At 50.2% G+C, this 20066-nt stretch overlaps 1 protein-coding gene and 4 non-coding genes across 5 annotated transcripts in view; 1 reads left to right on the forward strand and 4 right to left on the reverse strand.

The window, feature by feature from the left end:
• LOC135819172 (uncharacterized) overlaps positions 1-20066 on the reverse strand; it is a 49957-nt gene that overhangs the window by 1807 nt on the left and 28084 nt on the right. Inside the window, exons 8-20 of the mRNA XM_065332331.1 lie at positions 15622-15849; positions 14114-14209; positions 12736-12823; positions 11378-11523; positions 10505-10682; positions 9630-9794; positions 9151-9236; positions 8297-8357; positions 7684-7802; positions 6913-7097; positions 1987-5934; positions 1373-1608; positions 763-981 (exon numbers count right to left, since the gene is read on the reverse strand). Of these exons, the coding sequence (XP_065188403.1) occupies positions 763-981; positions 1373-1608; positions 1987-5934; positions 6913-7097; positions 7684-7802; positions 8297-8357; positions 9151-9236; positions 9630-9794; positions 10505-10682; positions 11378-11523; positions 12736-12823; positions 14114-14209; positions 15622-15849 (5755 nt within the window). The remainder of the gene's footprint in view (positions 1-762; positions 982-1372; positions 1609-1986; positions 5935-6912; positions 7098-7683; positions 7803-8296; positions 8358-9150; positions 9237-9629; positions 9795-10504; positions 10683-11377; positions 11524-12735; positions 12824-14113; positions 14210-15621; positions 15850-20066) is intronic.
• Positions 16524-16597, reverse strand: Trnai-aau (transfer RNA isoleucine (anticodon AAU)). Its single transcript has one exon. It is a non-coding gene; the product is annotated as a tRNA-Ile (tRNA).
• Positions 16966-17039, reverse strand: Trnai-aau (transfer RNA isoleucine (anticodon AAU)). The gene has a single exon. It is a non-coding gene; the product is annotated as a tRNA-Ile (tRNA).
• Positions 18163-18236, reverse strand: Trnai-aau (transfer RNA isoleucine (anticodon AAU)). Its single transcript has one exon. It is a non-coding gene; the product is annotated as a tRNA-Ile (tRNA).
• Positions 19439-19522, forward strand: Trnal-cag (transfer RNA leucine (anticodon CAG)). The gene has a single exon. It is a non-coding gene; the product is annotated as a tRNA-Leu (tRNA).

Here is a 20066-nt window from a genome sequence, read left to right on the forward strand (position 1 = left end):
GCTCCATCTCCTGTGTACAACTTTGTTTTTGTACCTGGTCGTCGTACATAGCATCAGCATCAGCATTGTTTTTGAATTTCCCGGTCTTTTCCAGCGCATGGCACACTCTTTGGTACGACAACGTCACGTGCTGTCACGCGTGAAAACGTCATCTATGCAGACCGAAAAGTGTAGTGTGGTTGCGTACCGACTTGTACTGAGATATGCATGAAAATTTGTACTGTGATTTTTACGTAGTGTGGTTGCGGCCTTACCGTACGCCACAAATGGGATTTTGCATAGCAAAAACTGCTTTGCAAAAACATGACAGTAAACTCATCCCTGGGCAATAAAAGCACCAGCAGCAGCAGCAGCTATAGGAAAGCCACCTCGAATACCAGTGACAACGCCAGCAGCAACAACAATATTTGTATTTTAGTAGCAGCAGCACCACCAGCAGCAGCACCAGCAGCAGCACCAGCAGCAGCACCAGCAGCAGCAGCAGCACCAGCACCACCAGCAGCAGCACCAGCACCACCAGCAGCAGCACCAGCAGCACCACCAGCAGCAGCAGCACCACCACCACCACCAGCAGCAGCACCAGCAGCAGCAGCACCAGCACCAGCAGCAGCAGCAGCACCACCACCACCAGCAGCAGCAGCACCAACAAACACGATAACCTAGTTTGATTAGATTGCATGGCAGGGGGAAATCAGGGGATGCGATGAACTGCCTGGTAATACGTGACACATGTACAATCATGTAGTTTGCTTCAGTACATACCCGTGTGGGTGATTCTGGCATGGCCTGTCCACCTGCAGCGGTACTAGTTGTGTCGGGAGCACTTTCAGTAGATGATGATGCTGTGCTACTTGCTGACCCTGCTGATGCTGATGCTGAGCGGAACACGTCATCCAGTGACCATGTGGTGCTACCCAGACTGCGGTTGTAGTAATACGGACGACCTTCCGCTGACACGTGCGCCTGCCAGCCGACGGGTAGCTGGAGTAACACACACACACACACACACGCACGCACGCACGCACGCACGCACACACACACGTGTATGTGCACAGATGGACAGACAGGTAAACTCTAAATCCCCAAATTTCAGTGGCACATGAACCTTAGCAAACTGCAAATCAATCAAATAATTTGGGGGGGGGGGCAGATTTGATGATATTCGTGAGATTTTTTTAAGGTGCGCAAGCTCCACTGCAGCGACTTCATAACATGGAAAACCCTACGAGTACACCATCGCAACCACACACCTGTACAACTGCAATCAATTTTTTCAGCCAGAGACATCATCAGCCTTGCCCCCATTTTAATACATAGAACAACAAGGCTAGCTTGTCGCTACTCTAATACTAATTGTATCAGCTTGACTCACCAATGTGCCATCCGACAACTGGTGTTGCTGCTGCTGCTGCTGCTGCTGCTGCTGCTGCTGTGGAGTAACGCTGTGCGACTGTACCTCACTGAGTCTCCGCATGGCTATGCCTGTGCCGACCAGGTCCTCGCCAGACATTTGCCGTTTGAGAAACTTGCCAGCAGCAGAGCCGCTTGAGATGCTGCCGTGACGTAGGGTACCGGACGGTGACGTGAACTGAGGTGACTGATCACCCGCTATACAGACAGACACGCAGAGAGCACACACACACACACACACACACACACACACACACGTACACACGTACACACGCACACACGTACACACGCGCACACACACACACACACACACGCGCACGTGCACACACACACACACATGCAGACACACACACGCATCCAGACACGCACACACACACACATATAAACACACGCAGTAAAATGAGTGGTCTTCACATCTTCGTCACGTGACTGCATTTGTTTCGAAAGTGTGGACAGTGTATCCATCATGGCCGACATCATATGACCCGCATTATTATGCAGGGGTTAAATCAACTTAAATGTATGTGTGTGTGTGTGTGTGCGCGCGCACGCGTGTGTGTGTGTATCTATACTCACCAAGAGCAGGTCTGTGCATGGCTTGCATCGCCTGCTGCTGTTGCTGCAAGAGTTGCTGTTGCTGTTGTTGCTGTTGGAGTTGGTATGCTTGTTGCGGCGATATCATGACACTACCGCCAGACACTGGTTGGAATTGGTTGGCCATGGCCCCGTGTGGAATGGACGACTGTCGCGCTAGTCCAGCATGCCGGGCGGGGTCCATGGTATCCACGCTATGCTGTCGGTACATGGCAAACTGCTGGTGCGGCACCCCACCGGCCCCCGTTGCTACGGCAACCTGCCGCATTCCCGTGGCCGTGCTCACCGGTACCATGGCAACGCCCGCGGCGGTTGGCTGCATGCTCAGTGCCGACGGGTGTTTGCTGAGGCCCCCAGTGCGGGCGCCGCGCACGTTCATCTGCGACGACTCCATCTGCAGCTCTTGCCGCAGCGCCATGGCCTGCTGCTGTCGTTCTCTTGCGGCCTGCTGATGCTGTAGAGCAGTCCCCTGCTGTTGTGCTTGTTGTGCCTGTCGTGCAGCGGGGTTGTGTGACGGTGGCTGCATTGGCGTGTAGTCATCCTCACAGATCTCATCGTCACCAGACGGATTGGACGGCTGACGATTTAGATTCATGGGGGTGTACTCGTCGTCGCAGTCTTTACTGCCGCCATCCATGCTGCCGCCGCCACCGCTCTGGTTGCTAGGGTGACCGCGCTGATGTACAAACAGGGCGTGGCTGCTGCCGCTCTGCACCAGTATGGGACGTTGCACCCCGACCAGATGGCCCGGGATGGTACCCATCGGGGCTGCCCCCGCAACCGGGCTCATGGTCCCGTGCTGGGGACGCACCAGGAAGACGGGCTGGGGCTGGCCGTGAGCCGCTTGGAACGCGGACCGCTGCTGCGGAGGGAGACCGCCGGCAATTCCATTGCCTGCGCCACCACCCACCAATGTATGAAACTGTGCTTGCTGCTGCTGTGGCAGCGGTTGTTGCATGGGGTGGAAAGCCGACGTGTTTGTGGTGGGTGACGGGGTCTGACCGGGGCCCTTTGGAGGGAGACGCGGCGGCAGAGGACTGCCGCTCGGTGAACCGGCAGCCATGTGTACGTGTACGTCCGTGAGAGAATTGCGCGAGCTGTTGGCCTGCGACCAGTTTCCACTGTGTCGCGGCAGAGATCCCGTGGAGAGGCGATCGCGTGCATGCTGCGCCTGCACAGCGCCGGCGGTGGTGGTGGCCGAGCTGTGTCGCTGGGTTGGAGGTGTTTGCTTGACGGGTATGGGCGGTGGCTGACTGTCCGGGTTGGACTTCTTCTTCTTGGCTGGCTTAGGCGGTGGCACAGGACTGGTACGTCCTGATGTCGGAGCACTCTGCACCGCTAGCTGCTGCTTTTGCGGCTGCTGTTGTTGCGGTGGTAGCGGCGGTGGTTTCTCGTCGCTTTCCGGCACATCTTGTGCAGTAGAAGTGTCTGCGTTGCCATAGAGTGGGTTAACATCGAGCGACATAGGTGATAGCTTCCCAGTCTGCACTTGTAGCTGACCTAGGGGGAGTAATCGAGAGCTAGGGACCCCGGGTAGCTCGGACTCTGAACAATCAGGAGGAAGTGGAGGTGGAGGCAAGTCATCATCATCCGGCGGTAGCGGTGGTGCGTCGTCAGGGGCTAGGATGTCAGCGGCAGCCTCGTAGATATCCTCCTCCTGAGCATGGCCAGAGCTCATGGCCGCCATTGTATCATGTTGCTGCTGTGCTGCTGCTAGACCCGCTGGGCTCTTCGGTCCGGCATGGTCTTCACTATGCTCACTTATACCCGGCAACGGTGCCTGCGGCTGCTGCTGCTGCTGACGAACTGCCAGGTTTTCGTAGAGTTCCTCTTGCGTCGCCGCCACGGTATTCTCCTGTCCCTCTGGCATTGTGTAGATGTCGCCGGCGGCAGCCGCAGCAGCAACTTCAGCAGCACGTCGTTGCAGCTCCTCCATCTCACCACAATCGTAGATATGCTCGGAGGGTCTCCGCAGCTCGACAGCGGCGAGAACATTATCAGCATCGGCCATGAGGTCACCATCGTCCTCTGCCGGCAGGTCGGGCGGTGGTGGGAAAGGCGGTGGCGGTGGCTGAACACGCTTCGGCTGTTCCTGTACGTCCGCTGGTGCCAGGTACAATGCAGAGTCGTCGTATTCATCTTGCGGTGGCGGTAGTGTTAATGGTGGCGGTGGCTTCTGTTTCAGGTTGGGACTGGCGGCCGGAGATGGACGTCGGACGTTGGGACTGGCGGCCGGAGATGGACGTCGGACGTTGGGACTGGCGGCCGGAGATGGACGTCGGACGTTGGGACTGGCGGCCAGAGATGGACGTCGCATGTTGGGACTTCCACTCGGCGGTGGAACGCTGGGAAGATTGGAGAATGCCTTGGCAATATGGCCTTTGGCTGGTGATGCGGTGGCTGTGGATTTGAACGACTTATCGCTCACCACGTATCCAACAGGCGGCAGCGCCATTTCAGATGTTTGTGGCTGCGGCGAGCGTCGGGCAGTCGTTGAGTTACTTCCAGCCGGTGCTGTTGCGACAGGTCGGAATGGCTCCACGCGTCGCCTGGCCATGTCATCAGCATCAGCGTAGAGCTCATCATCCTCTGCTAGCGGCTCCTCTGCAATCACCGCCTTCAGGTATCCGCTTGAACTGAGCAGATCCTTAGAATCAGAGGGAGTCTGACCACCGACTTCGTACGGATTCTCATCCGGATACTTGTCCTCGGCTTGGATCGTTTCCAATGGTTGAATGCCAGCTGCCTGAGCACCCTGGTCGGTTGGACGAGGCGGGAGTTTAGGCGAGTGAGGACTGGGACTACGCGGTACGGGCGAGATGCTCCGGTCTAATGTTTTAGTTGGTCTCGGCGGCAGCTTGGGCGAGGCCCTCTCATTGATGTCCTCGGCTAGCGATTCCAATACTGGATCCTTGATAGGCGTTGCCTGAGTCACCTCGTATGTTGGATCGTCCAGGCTATCGGACTCAGCAATGAGTGGTCGCTTTGGGTTGTTGGGCACAATGTACATACCATCGCTGTCTTCACGTTCCACTTTGCCCGGCGCGGCTTGAGCCAGCGATGGTCCTGTGGCAGTGCCTGGGCCGGCGGTGCTTGACATGGGAGATGCTGGTGTTGGTTTGTGTGGCAGTGGCGAGAGTCGATCGCTGGGCATCGGCAGTGCCGCTGCATCTGGGGTGAGCACCAGCGCAGCAGGGTGGCGTGATGGTACGGGGGACGGTCGCGGTGACAGCTTTGGTTTCGGTGGAATCTGCGGTGACGCACCTGGCTTTGGCGACACGCCTGGTCTGAGAGCATTGCCGGGTAGCTCCACTTGAGGTGCGTCCCGTAAACACGCTGCTTTCTCATCGGCGCCGGACTTAGAGATATCGTAGGACATAGGTGATGGTTGTAGTGGTGACACGTTGTCCATGGCCGCGTCCAGATAGTGCACCGTCTCGTCTGCCACGCGATTGTTTAGCCTGGCCATTGCCGTGAAGCCCTTCTGTTGCTTCTGACGAATGCTCAGCCGTGTGGCTCCCAAACCCAAACCACCACCGGCAACTGTCAATGTGTTGGCTGAACCGTGGCGATTACCTGCAGCAGTGGGATCATCCGTACCGGTAGCACCGTCCTCCTTTACATCGGCATCGTCTTCCTCTCTGACCTCGGACAGACGGTGAATGTCCGTGGTCATACCAAACACACCAGAGTCACTGTCTCCACCGCTAGCTCCACTGCCAAAATCCACAACCGGAACCATTAGATTACTCTTGCCGATGCGTAGAAGCAGCTTGTCCAGAGCTTCCACCCAGGCGTCCAGATCACCCGGCGTGTCCGGTTGTAGCACGTAGCGTGTTGTGGCACTGTCCACGCGTATAGCGTAGAGCAGTAGCTTTTCCTCGCTCTGCTGCTCGGCCTCCAGGCGACTCAGGGCTTTCGGCGTTCCACCTGCGAGACGACAGGTTTTGGATGCACCCATGCACAGATGCGTACACACGCACGCATGCATGCACACACATGCGCACATACACACACAGAGAACCATGGAAACAAAACCAAAGGGGTACCCGGCATCGAAAAACACTGCAACAGAAAGGACAAACAGGCAAGTCAATATTTCCAATTGATACTAGAAGGGGCAAACAATACTGCACCCTGACTTGGACTATCGTTGCCAGCCACCCCACCTCAACCAGCACAGCACTGTAAGCAATTTTTGTTTATCACGTACATGTACTGCATTACTGGTAATCAATACTCGACGAGTGTGGAGGAGTCGGAGCAAACACACCCTAGTCTAGGATCAGTGCCACAAGCATTTCATATCGCCAGCGGATGCCATTATCATGGCCAACTCTCATTGGAGAATAAGATGGTAAGAAACACATCCAGTACATGTACAGCCCAGTATCACCATGTCATGTGACTACCACATCCAGTACATGTGCAGCCCAGTATCACCATGTCATGTGACTACCACATCCAGTACATGTACAGCCCAGTATCACCATGTCATGGGACTACCACATCCAGTACATGTGCAGCCCAGTATCACCATGTCATGTGACTACCACATCCAGTACATGTGCAGCCCAGTATCACCATGTCATGTGACTAGCAGAGTCAGTCACGTTGACCTTGGACCAACTACCAATACCGGAGAAAACCAGCCAGCGCAAAACGAACGCCGATACGGGTTGTAGACTGAGCTTGATTTGCCGCACTGTCACAGCCACCTTGCTTGGACCCTACCATTAATTGTCCCTGATCTTTCCGGCTTCTTACCCTTCAGAATTCATAGGTAGGGCTGTGTTTGATGCAAAAATGCCGGCATCTAACGCTACGAATAAGTGACCGTCATCTAGAAGCGAAGGAGGCAAAGCTAACACACCCTGATCTAGAATTACCGTCTCACTTCTCCCTTACCTGCGCATGCAGCAATGGCTGGGTTGGCCGTGGGATTCATCACCGATACACCCGTGCAGCTGGCAAAGTCCAGCGCTTCCACGCGGTTGCCTCGCAGGAAATAGATCAGCTGACGGCCTTTCAGGACGAACCACTGACGACCGACCTCCACCGGTACCTCCGCGTCTGATGCCGGTAGAGATGATCTGATGAATGACAAACATGCACACGCACGCGCACACAGACACACACACACACACAAGCACGCACAGAGGCATACAAAGCTTTGATTAGCAACTTTGATTAGCAACTGCTGAAATTACGGAACCTTCTTTAAAAAAAAAGACACGAATGCTTGTGGACAAGGGAATGTTTCCCCTACTACCAATTTTTTTGTTAGAAAATAAATTGTGCGCTTTCAGGTCGGAATTTTCTTTTGTGTTAAAATGCAAATTTCATCTTGTGCATGTTTATGTTGTGGCAATGGCTAATTACAGGCAGTGTCCGGTCTCAACGTGTCTGGGTAGGGAGTTCCACTATAGTCAGCACAACCCTGCACAACAGTGGACAACCCTGGACAACAGTGGACAACCCTGCACAACCCTGCACAACATTGGACAACAGTGGACAACCCTGGACAACAGTGGACAACCCTGGACAACAGTGGACAACCCTGCACAACATTGGACAACCCTGCACAACAGTGGACAACCCCGGACAACAGTGGACAACCCTGGACAACAGTGGGCAAGCATGTACTACAGGTGTGAATCACAGTGACATTGAACTCACTTGGTAGCAGACAGGTATCCACTCTGTACAACTTCCCCATCACCAAACTTGTCCAGCAGGGCTGATGGCTCGGCTGTCTGTGCAGAGTTGAACGCTTCCAGCCACTTCAACACATCACCCTGTGCGAACAGTGAGTGCAAACCGGAGTACAGTACAAGGAAATCAAACGAGAGACAGACACACAGATGGAGGGACGGACAGTGATACACATGGCCAAGCAGTTATCAACCAACAGCCCAGCGTAGCACAGCATAGCACAGCCCAGCCTAGCACAGCACAACACACAGCAGCGCACAGTGCAGCACGCATCACATCACATCACAGCAGAGCACGCAAGCTTCCACTGCATGCACAGATGTGGCTATGCCCACGCGCCACACAATCACTGGGTGTTCCTAAACAACAATATCAATCGTTCCCACAAGGCTAAGATAAAAATTACCCCAAACACAAACAACAGCACTTCCAAGAACACCAGCGAGATCACAACTTAGAATTTCGGAAGAGTCATTGAGCTTGTCTAAGCTAGCGCTAATAGTGCCTTGAAAGTCTGACATTCTAGGCTGTTCAGATAAAGGTTGCTAGAGCAACTGTGCACTACTGTCTTACTTACCTTGCTACTGACGTGCAGAAGATACGTGCTGTCCTTGGGACTAATGATGCGTATGACATCACTGTGACAAACATACACAACGCAAGTAGAGAAAGGAAACGGGCCATGGGTGAAATAGTCCTACCATAAATTGAGGAACAACAGTCACCACTGCGGCAGCAAGTAGCCACATGCTCATTAGCAGCAGCTGCAGCAGTGGTGACAGTAGCTGCAGCAGTGGTGGCAGCAGCTGCAGCAGTGGTGGCAGCAGCTGCAGCAGTGGTGGCAGCAGCTGCAGCAGTGGTGACAGCAGCTGCAGCAGTGGTGGCAGCAGCTGCAGCAGTGGTGGCAGCAGCTACAGCAGTGGTGGCAGCAGCTGCAGCAGTGGTGGCAGCAGCTGCAGCAGTGGTGGCAGCAGCTGCAGCAGTGGTGGCAGCAGCTGCAGCAGTGGTGGCGGCAGCTGCAGCAGTGGTGGCGGCAGCTGCAGCAGTGGTGGCAGCAGCTGCTGCAGTGGTGGCAGCAGCTGCAGCAGTGGTGGCAGCAGCTGCAGCAGTGGTGGCAGCAGCTGCAGCAGTGGTGGCAGCAGCTGCAGCAGTGGTGGCAGCAGCTGCAGCAGTGGTGGCAGCAGCAATTGCACTACACTGCCAACAACAGTAGAAGTAGAATTAGCAAACGCAACATTAAAAAAACAGAAACAGCAGCTGTGGTAGTAGTTGTACTCGTAGCTGCAGCAGCAGCTGATGAAGCGGTGGTGGCAGCAGCAACAGCGGCTTTGGCAGCAGTAGCGGCGGCGGTGGCAGTAGCAACAGCAGTAGTGGTGGTGGCAGTAGCAACAGCTAATGTAACAACTGAGTAAGAACTGTTTGGCCACATACCGTTTCTTAGAGAAGTCCAGTGCAGGTAATGCCTGTGCATTCTTCAGTGCAATGTGTGAGACAGGCTCTTCACCATTCTCCTCATCCTGCGGAATGCAACAATGAATACAGACAGACAGACAGACAAACAAACGGACAGACAGAGTCAGGGAGATAGAGAGACAATAAGAGAAGAGAAACCATAGCACTTCACCGCACCGGCCATGCAAAGAGAAGCATACGGGCCATCTGATAAAGAGGCCTAGAACTGTGACGCATTTTGTCTACCGGCATATACACATACACTCCCACAGACACACGTATGCACACACACGCACGCACGCACGCACACACACACACACATGAACACACACATGAACACACACACACACACACACACGAACACACACATACACACACATGTGCACACACGTGCACACACACACACAGAATATCGAATATCGATAAATGCTATCAACACACTAGCTCTGGAAACTTACCTCCTCATCTTTATACAGTAAGACAGTTGAACCATCCAGGACGGCCCAGAACCTCGGCCAGTTGCTTCGCTTCCGCCGTCCCACCGACTTCGCTCCCTCCACATACTCATCAAACTTGAGAATGTAACCGCGAGTTGCTTCTGACATTCGTGTGATGTTCTCAGACTACAAGACACATTGAGAGAGAGGTAGGCAAGCCAAGTTAAGAATGAGGAGCACCATTCCGCAAACACGGCTCTCTTCACAACACTAAACACCTGCCCATCACTGAAGCGATGATAGCCAACAATCTACCTGTTATGTTAGATATAGAGACTAGTGCTGGGCTGGGATTACACCATTCAAAAGGCTGCAAGGCTGATGAATTGACCGCCACTAATTTTTGGTCTCGTCTATACCACACTGCGGACTCTTCACAGAAGCCCAGTAGAAGTCTACGTCCCCATAAACTATGCATGGAAGACGTTCTCCCTTATACGTCATGCAATGGATGTCAGATGTGCCTCCATAAACAATGGATGAGAGAACTGCTTCCATATACTACAATGAAAAGAGGACATACACACTCACCGCAGAGATTAGCCGGGGTCTACGTTTGTATATTCAAGTATGCAATACGCCACTCACTAGATACAAATCAGCAATATTTGTGTAATAGAACCTTTTACTCATTTATTTATTTATTTATTTATTCACAATCAAGTGGCACTAGCCAATGAAAAGGTGATGTGGGCGATAACCTTGATGGTCATGTGAGATACATATTCACTCAGACCCAGTCAGACAGGCTGGCATGGATGAAATGTGCACGCACACATGACTAGCCAGCAGTAAAGTCAGGTCTCTAATAAAGCACAAGATAACATGACTTGTACCTTTTTCAAGAATCCATTGATCGCTTGCAGGATTTCTGTATTTCCCATACTGCAACAGAGCAGGAATTTTCCAGGCTTGTTCCAAGTAGCCTTGATTGCTAGTGGATTCTCGTGGCTAGCGATAAAGCGCGAGTCAAACTCACCACTCAGGTTCAGTTTTACCTCCACCAAAGAATACCTGCGAACAGCAAAACGGAGAAGCAATACAATTTCGAATCCGTTCTTTTCTTGCCACATTTCCGACCATCAGCTGGAAATCTTCCCAGAGGATATATTCAGATTATTGTTTATCTGGTTCTGTCGCTAGCCAGTGGAAAGTCGGCGCAAAACACACACAGCAAAACGAATTGTTTCAAGTTGTTTTTACTCCACGTGACCCAGGCTTTCACACCATTGGGCCTTGTGGAAAGGCAGCTTCGAGCCGTTTGGTCATTGACGTGTAGCAACGGTTAACCAAGCTTTGTTCACAACATATGCACCAACACAAAAAAGAAAGGATAACGGACCCTGCACAATTGCATGTGTATGAAACATTAGGAAATGTGTGTTGCACGGATGTACACACACACACGCACACACACACACATACACACTACTACTACTATGTACAGCTACCCTATCGGGCCACACCGCTCCCAGAAGCGGGAGACAACGACAAGAAGAGAGAAGAGAAGAGAGAGAAATCGCAAAGTCAACAATATTTGGCATGGCGTTGCAAGCACACACACACACACACACGCACACACACACACACACACACACACACACACACACACACACACACACACACACACACACACACAGACAGGTGCACACACGAACAAACGTGTACGCAGACGGACACAGGACAATACAGTTGAGCAGTTCACTTACTGCGAGACGTCATCACTACTCTTGCCCAGGTATTTCAGTGCACTGGCAACCAAGTCTGATGCACGGTGTTTCTTCTTCACTTGGAAAATGGTGTACGTCTCAAACGGCGTCACAAACAACGTGTAAAGACGAACTAGCTGGTCCACCTGGGAACAACAGCCAAGGAAGAATATTCAACAAGCGAGAGTTAAAACACCCTTGGGACTCCATCTCTAAACTACAATGGGGATGCACTGATGCATTCATTTAAGTAGCTTCTGTCACTGTAGTCTGCGGAATTTAACCAGCATACAGCCAGAACAATCGAGGTTCTGATCAGCTCTCTTCTGAAGGGAGTAAACATTTTACACGGCGGTATCTTGGCCCACACACAGGTCAGAAGGCATGGCTGCTGCTGCGACAGTGCTCAATGGAAACATGAATAGAGCTGCCCACATTGTGAGACAATAGCCTGCTATAACTGGTGACTTGCCACTTCAGCGCCACCGTGTCAGCGCGATACATTTCAGCGCCACCGTTTCAGCGCCGCCATTTCAGCACTACCGTTTCAGCACCACCGTTTCAGCGCGATACATTTCAACGTCGGCACTTCAGCGCCTGGTTTCACAGCGCCAGCTTCGTCACCGCCATGACTATCAGCGCGATATAGTACAGCGCCAAAAAGTAATGTGCGGTGATTTACAGGGCGAAAACGTACAGCGCGAAAACGTACAGTGCGAAGACGTTCAGCGCAATATAGTACAGAGCGAACATGCACAGCATGATAAAGTGCAGCGCAAAGTCAGGCACTAAACGATGTATACTAGTAACAATTTGCTATCAATAAATTGGCGCTGTGATACATGGCGCTGAGATACCGGCATGTGGCGCTGAGAAAGGTCGCGATGACGTATTTGCCGCTGACATATTTGGCGCTGACATATGTAGCGCTGAGATATTTGGCGCTTATCTACTGGCGCTGAAGTATTCGGCGCTGCAACATTTGGCACTGTGAAAGTCGACGCTTACGTTCACAGCGCTGAAACGGTCGCGCTCACAGTGGTTGGTGCTGAACTCGAGGGCGCGAAATGGCATGGAATCCAATGACTGGCCGCAAAGTTGAGTGTGTTCCCAGCCACACACATACAGTGTAATCAATAAATCATGATCAACTATCTTCTGGGGATTCTAACGGAACGACATGCACTGGACAATGCCAGGGATGTATGGGTAACACGCAAGTATTGCTTCCTGAATTTTCATCACACGGCAAATGACAGTGAGTTCTTGCTCAACCAAATAGACATGAGGTGCTATCTGTTGTCTACTTGCTTGCAACACTCTTACAAATAAATCCAGTATCAAACACTAAGGCTGACCTTGACTTTCGCTTGATCGGCCTTGGCAAAGGTGAAGCGTTTCTTCAGTTTGCTGTCTTTCTCCTTGTCTTTCTTTGGCTTGCTCAGTCTGATTGGCATGGTGGAGGATGCATGCAAACATATATGCATGCACAAGTAAACACACACACACACACACACACACACACACACACACACACACACACACACACACACACACACACACACACACACGCACACATGCACACATGCACCCACGTAGGTGTGCAAAATATAAACAGTGAATAAGATCATCCGGGTTTTCGTCCACTCTTGCTATTTTCCCCAACATAGAGTGGTTATAGTGGAATGGACTGGTTATAGTGGAATGGACTGGTTATAGTGGAATGGACTGGTTATGGTGGAATGGAATGGTTATGGTGGAATGAACTGGTTATGGTGGACTGGACGGGTTATAGTGGAATGAACAGGTTATACTGGAATGGACTGGTTATAGTGGAATGGAATGGCTGTAGTGAAATTGACTAGTTATAGTGGAATGGACTGGTTATAGTGTGATGGACTGATTACAGTACAATGGACTGGTTTTAGTCGAATGGACTGGTTATGGTGGAATGGAATGGTTACGGTGGAATGAACTGGTTATGGTGGAATGGACTGGTTATAGTGGAATGAACAGGTTATACTGGAATGGACTGGTTATAGTGGAATGGAATGGCTGTAGTGAAATTGACTAGTTATAGCGGAATGGACTGGTTATAGTGGAATGGACTGGTTATGGTGGAATGGACTGGTTATGGTGGAATGGAATGGTTATGGTGGAATGAACTGGTTATGGTGGAATGGACGGGTTATAGTGGAATGAACAGGTTATACTGGAATGGACTGGTTAAAGTGGAATGGAATGGCTGTAGTGAAATTGACTAGTTATAGTGGAATGGACTGGTTATAGTGTGATGGACTGATTACAGTACAATGGACTGGTTTTAGTCGAATGGACTGGTTATGGTGGAATGGAATGGTTATGGTGGAATGGACTGGTTATAGTGGAATGAACAGGTTATACTGGAATGGACTGGTTATAGTGGAATGGAATGGCTGTAGTGAAATTGACTACTTATAGTGGAATGGACTGGTTATAGTGGAATGGACTGGTTATAGTGTGATGGACTGATTACAGTACAATGGACTGGTTTTAGTGGAATGGACTGGTTTTAGTGGAATGAACTGGTTATAGTGGAATAGAGTGGCTTCTGGTGTGAGGGAGTGGTTATAGAGGAGTTTTGTAGTGTGATGTGGTGGGCCGCTATGAGTAAAATCATGGGGCAGTTGGTTTCACAGCGGTAATGAGCATGTAGCCGCGGTAATAAGTAACACCACACCAACGCCAATGACCTACTTTCCAGATGGCAAGTCGCCAGCATCCGCAGACGCTACACTGCCAAACGACGAGCCACGTGACGGCGCAGCACGCCCATCACCCTGCGACTTGTATCTGCATTCACACAATAGGTTTACACTCATTAGTACGGCATTGGCTACTCGTACAAGACAAACCTCATTAGCAGACACCGATTCAAAATCCCCGATGAAACGTGTACAGTTCAATAGCCGTGCACTAGTCCTGACGGTGGACAATATTCGGTAAAAACAAAAAATCTTTTCCCCCCATGTTGTCTACTATTAGGCCATGTAAAATATATTGATTGTTTATCGTCAGATTTTCTTGAGAAATCGGGGCGGACAGGAGGTTTTTAATTTTATTTTTTATTATGCATTTATGGCTGTAGGGCAGGTGTTCGCAACCCCAGAGGATAATGGAAAGTGGAACAACCAACGTTACGTAGAAAAACGAAGAAAATCAGGCAGCTTACGATCAGTTTCACTTTTCAAGCCCATAGCAACTAAGTTATGGTTCAGTCTGTGGACTTGACCTTCGAAAATCTACGGCCATGCTGATTAGAGGCTGTAGACCGCAGTACATACAGTACATTTACCAGTATTAAAAAATAAAATAATTCGGCGGGGAGGGTGAAAATTTGGGGCGGGCGCGAACGATAAACAATCAATTTTTTTACTTGGCCTTAAAAGAGGATATATTTTTTACAGGCATCACACGAATGCCACACTACCTTCAGAGAACCACGAGATTTTCTGAAGATTGGTCATCTCGGCTTCCACACACGGTTGATACGAGCTACTGACGTAGTACTGTAGAGCAGATATCCGCCAGGGGTGCACAGCTGCCTGCACAGCTGCCTGCACAACCTCTATCCAGCAATGCCAGAACGGCAGAGTTTTACACCACCTCAGTCCTGGCATTGCTGAGTAGGTTACACTGGCAAATAGTGCAAAGTGACCAGCAGATAGCTGTGCCCAAAGCATGGCTGTACGCCAGCCCTGAATCTAGCATGCACACAGTGGAAATAATGTGTACGGGTTTGTCACACGATGTGAAGTCCTGCCACCGCAGATCAGAAAAGGCTGGAGTTGCACGCCCATGGGGGGGGGGGGGGGGCTATGTACTCTTGATACGAGTACTACCGTAGTAACAAGTTCTACCAGCCAGTCACTGATGGTGGTAGGGAATATGAACCGAGGTCAGCTAAGACCGGCATGGCAGGTCTATGGGGTTTCGGAAGTGTTTTGAGACATGCCGGAATGAAACAATGCTTCCGTCAAGCGCGTTCAAGCTGTGCTTCACTCATCAACCGGTGGCGATATCATCTTGTCGAACTTTGTTCTTACACTTGTTTGGCGGTATACTTCAAGCAGCTGGCGGGCAAAGTGACAATTTTCTGGAATAATGTTTTGGACACATTTCACTCTAATACGACGTGTCAGTTTTAGCTGGCTTGTGCCCCATGTGTGAACTCCCCACTGGGAAGTAACAGCTGAGTAACTTACTTTGGTTGTAGTTTCTTGAGGTCTGACACGATGTTACTGAACACTGGACGGTTGTCTGGGACCGCATGCCAGCACTTCCTCATGATAGTGTAGACATCTTCGGGACAGTCGACAGGACAGGGCAGGCGATAGCCTTCCTTGACTTTCTCCTTGGTCTCTGGGTTTGTGAAGCTGCTGTACGGTACTGAGCCAGCCGTCGTAAACTCAAAGAACAGAATTCCAAAACTCCTAGACACACACAAGTGCACAAACGAGGAATAGAGAGAGGAGAGAGAGAGAGAGAGAGAGAGAGAGAGGGAGAGAGAGAGAGTAATTGTAATGAATAGCATTTCAACATGCGAATGATGTCTACTCTTAATTTTTCATTCGCTGCGCAAGACACACTCCAGAGCGGCAAGGCAGGCTGGCATGGGTACTCGTATTAGAGAGGTTCCGGGGTACGATTTTCCGTGCCAAAATCCGTATGGGCGCTACGGATTTTTTCCAGGCGTGCTCCATACGATTTTTCGGCACGGAGAATCCGTGTGGACTGGCTTTCACACGAACCATGTTTCGTATGGAGATTTTGCGTCATCGGGTGCAGAAAGATTTTTCGCGTACAAATTTGGTACGAGAAACATGGATTTTCCGCGGGAAGTTTTGATTTCGGTACAAATTTTCAAAATAAAAAGGCATAGCGCGGGAATGTGACGTGTTTGCGATCGTAACCTAGGCAATGACGGCAAACACATAAGTTCCGTACCCCGGAACTTTTCACTGCCCGAAAACGACGTATAAAAAATCCGTAGCGCCTCCACGGATTTTGGCACGAAAAATCGTACTCCGGAACCTCCCTACTATTTCAGTACTCTACAGTCCTAGCTTGCTGGTGCATACAGTCAAAAAAGAACAAAAAAAGAGCATGCTCCCAGCAGGGCTCGAACCTGCGACATTCGCGTTATTAGCACGACGCTCTAACCGACTGAGCTATGGGAGCTCACGTGTTGCAAGGTTGTCATCTCGATGATCAAGATTTCAGTCACTTTGAAAACTAGAAGGAAAAAAAGAAGAAGAATTTAACGGTTCATGTGAGACTCGGCTGGAGGCAGAGTTTTCCGCATCCGTAAGAACGCCACCACTCCTTAAGGATCAAGGCGCAGATGCAGCTCCTAAAGCGGTGGGAGGTGAGGTTGTAGGAGAAAACAACCCAAGAAAAGAAAGAGTGGACCTGCTTTCAGGGTTTGCCATGTTTCTTCTCGCTAGTTTCTCTCTTTGCATATGATTTTGATTTCTTCCTTCGGCTCGTAAATGAATTCAACTTCTGGGCTACCAATAATTTCAAGAAAAAAAGAACAAAAAAGAGCGTGCTCCCAGCAGGGCTCGAACCTGCGACATTCGCGTTATTAGCACGACGCTCTAACCGACTGAGCTATGGGAGCTCACGTGGAGACAGGTGACTGCATCCATTAAATAAAGTAAAGTATCGTATCCGTTCTCAAAGGGAACTCACGACAGCCGCTAACACCCGTTTACCGGGTGCTGCCACCCACACCTCACACAAACCATCGTCTAAAGCAGCCATGGGTTCTTAACCCTCCATTTACATAGGGAGTGAGGCAGTGATACGGAGTTAGTTGGGCTATGGTGCCTTACGGGAGCTTTCAGCACAACATCCACAAACCCAGTTGGATGACAATTGCTCAATCTCTTTGTTTAGAAAACGGGGCGATAGAACTGGGGTGTTTGATTATGTTGACCAGGAGCATGGACACTGGGAACATCAGTGCACAGTTCATGGTATTCCTGCCCTGGTGAGATTGGAATAAGTTCTCTCTGTTCTGGCAATCGAGCAGTTCGACTTTTCGAAGAAAATATACATTTCACTGCAAAGGTTGATTTACCGTATTTTCCCGGCGAGTATAAGCCGCACTCAGAACACTCAAAATTTACCCTGAAAAAAAGTTGTGCAGCTTATACATGTACTCCGATGATCAAATTAACGATGATAAGGGGTCGTCCATAAATATCGAACTTTTTTCACAAAACGAAATAATTTCGTTATGGGGTGGGAGGGGTTTGACCAATTTCGTTTCAGAACACATTGATGCATGTACATGGTCGCAGGAGCAGGTGCACACCTGCAACTTTTGTTGTATTTGCATGCATATGTCAAACTTTTTTACGTTCTGAGGGGGAGGGAGGGAGGGGTTGGGTACTAAAATAATTCGTTTGGTGAAAAACGTTCGATAATTACGGATGGCCCCTAAAAAAAAGGTTAGATATCTGAATATCGTGGCCAAAATGTGTGTGTGTGTGGGGGGGGGGGGGCTTACACTCGGGAAAATATGGTATATTTCACAGGTACGCACTCCGGGTGTACACTCGGGAAAATACGGTAAATCAACCTTTATAGTTGCACAGAAGAGATTAAATACATTGTATTAAACACAGAGTTCCAAGCAAAAGTGATCCTCGGGCAACAACAATACGTTCTGTGTAATTTAGGTGATAGGACCTGCTCATCAAACTTTCAAGAAAACGAGCTCGGTGAAAAAAAGAGCGTGCTCCCAGCAGGGCTCGAACCTGCGACATTCGCGTTATTAGCACGACGCTCTAACCGACTGAGCTATGGGAGCTCACACAATGCATAGATTCCATTCCACAAATGCACAATACTGGCCAAAAAAATCCAACCTCGTGAATAAAATAGCGTTGCCGGGCGCTACGCAGCCCTAGCGCTACACACACTGCAGGTCTGTGCACTCGAACGCGGTACTACTTTATTCATGAGGTTGGATTTCTCTGGTCTGCACTCTGTGGCACTGACTCATGCGTGATAGTTTTCTTGGAGCACATCCAGCACTATACTTTGACTGTTCTTCAGCGGCCCAGTCCAACTAAAATCTCTTTTTCCGACATGACTACAATGATCAGAGTGTGATCAGTTCTCATTACAGTAGCGGCTGTGTACATGGACATGTGAAGTTCCAACAGCAGTCGTACCACCACTTCCAGGACGTTCCGAAAGGGCCGTGCAACGTGATGGCAACAAATACTAGTATACACTCTGGGAGGGATTTCACCAAGCACAGCTGCACAACGTCATGTGCCGTATTTTCCGGTGTGTAAGCCGCACTGGAGTATAAGCCGCACTGGAATATAAGCTGGACTGGTGTATAAGCCGCACTGGAGTATAAGCCACACTGGTGTATAAGCCGCACCCTCACTTTTTTTTGCCACGAAATACAAACATCTACCCTATTTATCACCGTGAATTTGATCATCGGAGTATAAGCCTCACCCCCTTTTTGGGTAAAATCTGAGTGTTCAAAGTGCGGTGTATACTCCGGAAAGTACGGTAAGTGACAGTGGGAGTAGTAAAAATACCATTACTTTACTACTCCCTGATGTAGAGTGTGCTGGTACCGGGATACATACTGTGCAGAGTATGCAGACCACTCTCATATCATATTGGCAGAATTGCACCCATGGCATGCATATGCCGTTTTTTAGAACATCCATCTAGTTGTGAGTGGGCGCCAGAGCAAGTGCAAGATTGGCGTGGCACAGTGTGTGTGTGTGTGTGTGGGGGGGGGGGGGGTCTGTATGTGTGTGTGTGGGGGGGGGGGGGGGGGCGTCTAAAGAATTCCACTTTACTAGATACCCTATAGCAATGCATGACACGGTCACGTACCCAGAACTGCCAAACAACAGACATCCCAGCCTTTACGTACGAGACAATATCCAGAGATTTCTCACTAATAATACAATCATGTGATACACGGTGCTGTAAAAGGTGAACTGTTTCAACAGGTCCAAACTGTTGTAGAGTGTGCATGTCAGGATGGCCGAGTGGTCTAAGGCGCTGCGTTCAGGTCGCAGTCTACTTCTGTAGGCGTGGGTTCGAATCCCACTTCTGACATCAACATTTTTTAAGATTTTTTAATAGGTAGGTTTCGCTCTTCGGAATTACGTATGGAAATAACGTAGGAACTGCACGGAATTTTCATACGTAAAAATCAGAGCTGTTGGGTTTCGCTCTACGTGATTTCTCCACGACTGCTAAACAAGCGTTGTTGCTTTGGAGACACGTTGCCTGCATGCGCCCACCGCATGCACCACGAACAGAAACCGCGTTTTCCATTTTATTTTGCACGTGGTGTACGGTGTGTGTACCTTGTGTTTCGCGCGGCTTCAACGTTGCCGGCGCGCATGCCATGGACAAATCAGGAAAATGCGAAAAATATTTCAAAAAGTCCTACGGAGGACCCAACGTAGGAAAGAGCTTTCCTACGGAAATCCGTAGAGAGATTTACGTATGAAAGTTGCCCTCGCTCCCCAGCGCGTACGACATACGGATTTTCATACGTAATGACATAGAGCGAAACCTCCCTATTGCATGCTGGCTGTCAACTACAGTGCTCCTCAATGAAATCCAGTTGCTTCATTCAAGTTTGCGCCTTGCA

The sequence above is a fragment of the Sycon ciliatum genome, chromosome 6 (assembly GCF_964019385.1).
Source record: "Sycon ciliatum chromosome 6, ocSycCili1.1, whole genome shotgun sequence".
Taxonomy (NCBI): Eukaryota; Metazoa; Porifera; class Calcarea; order Leucosolenida; family Sycettidae; genus Sycon; species Sycon ciliatum.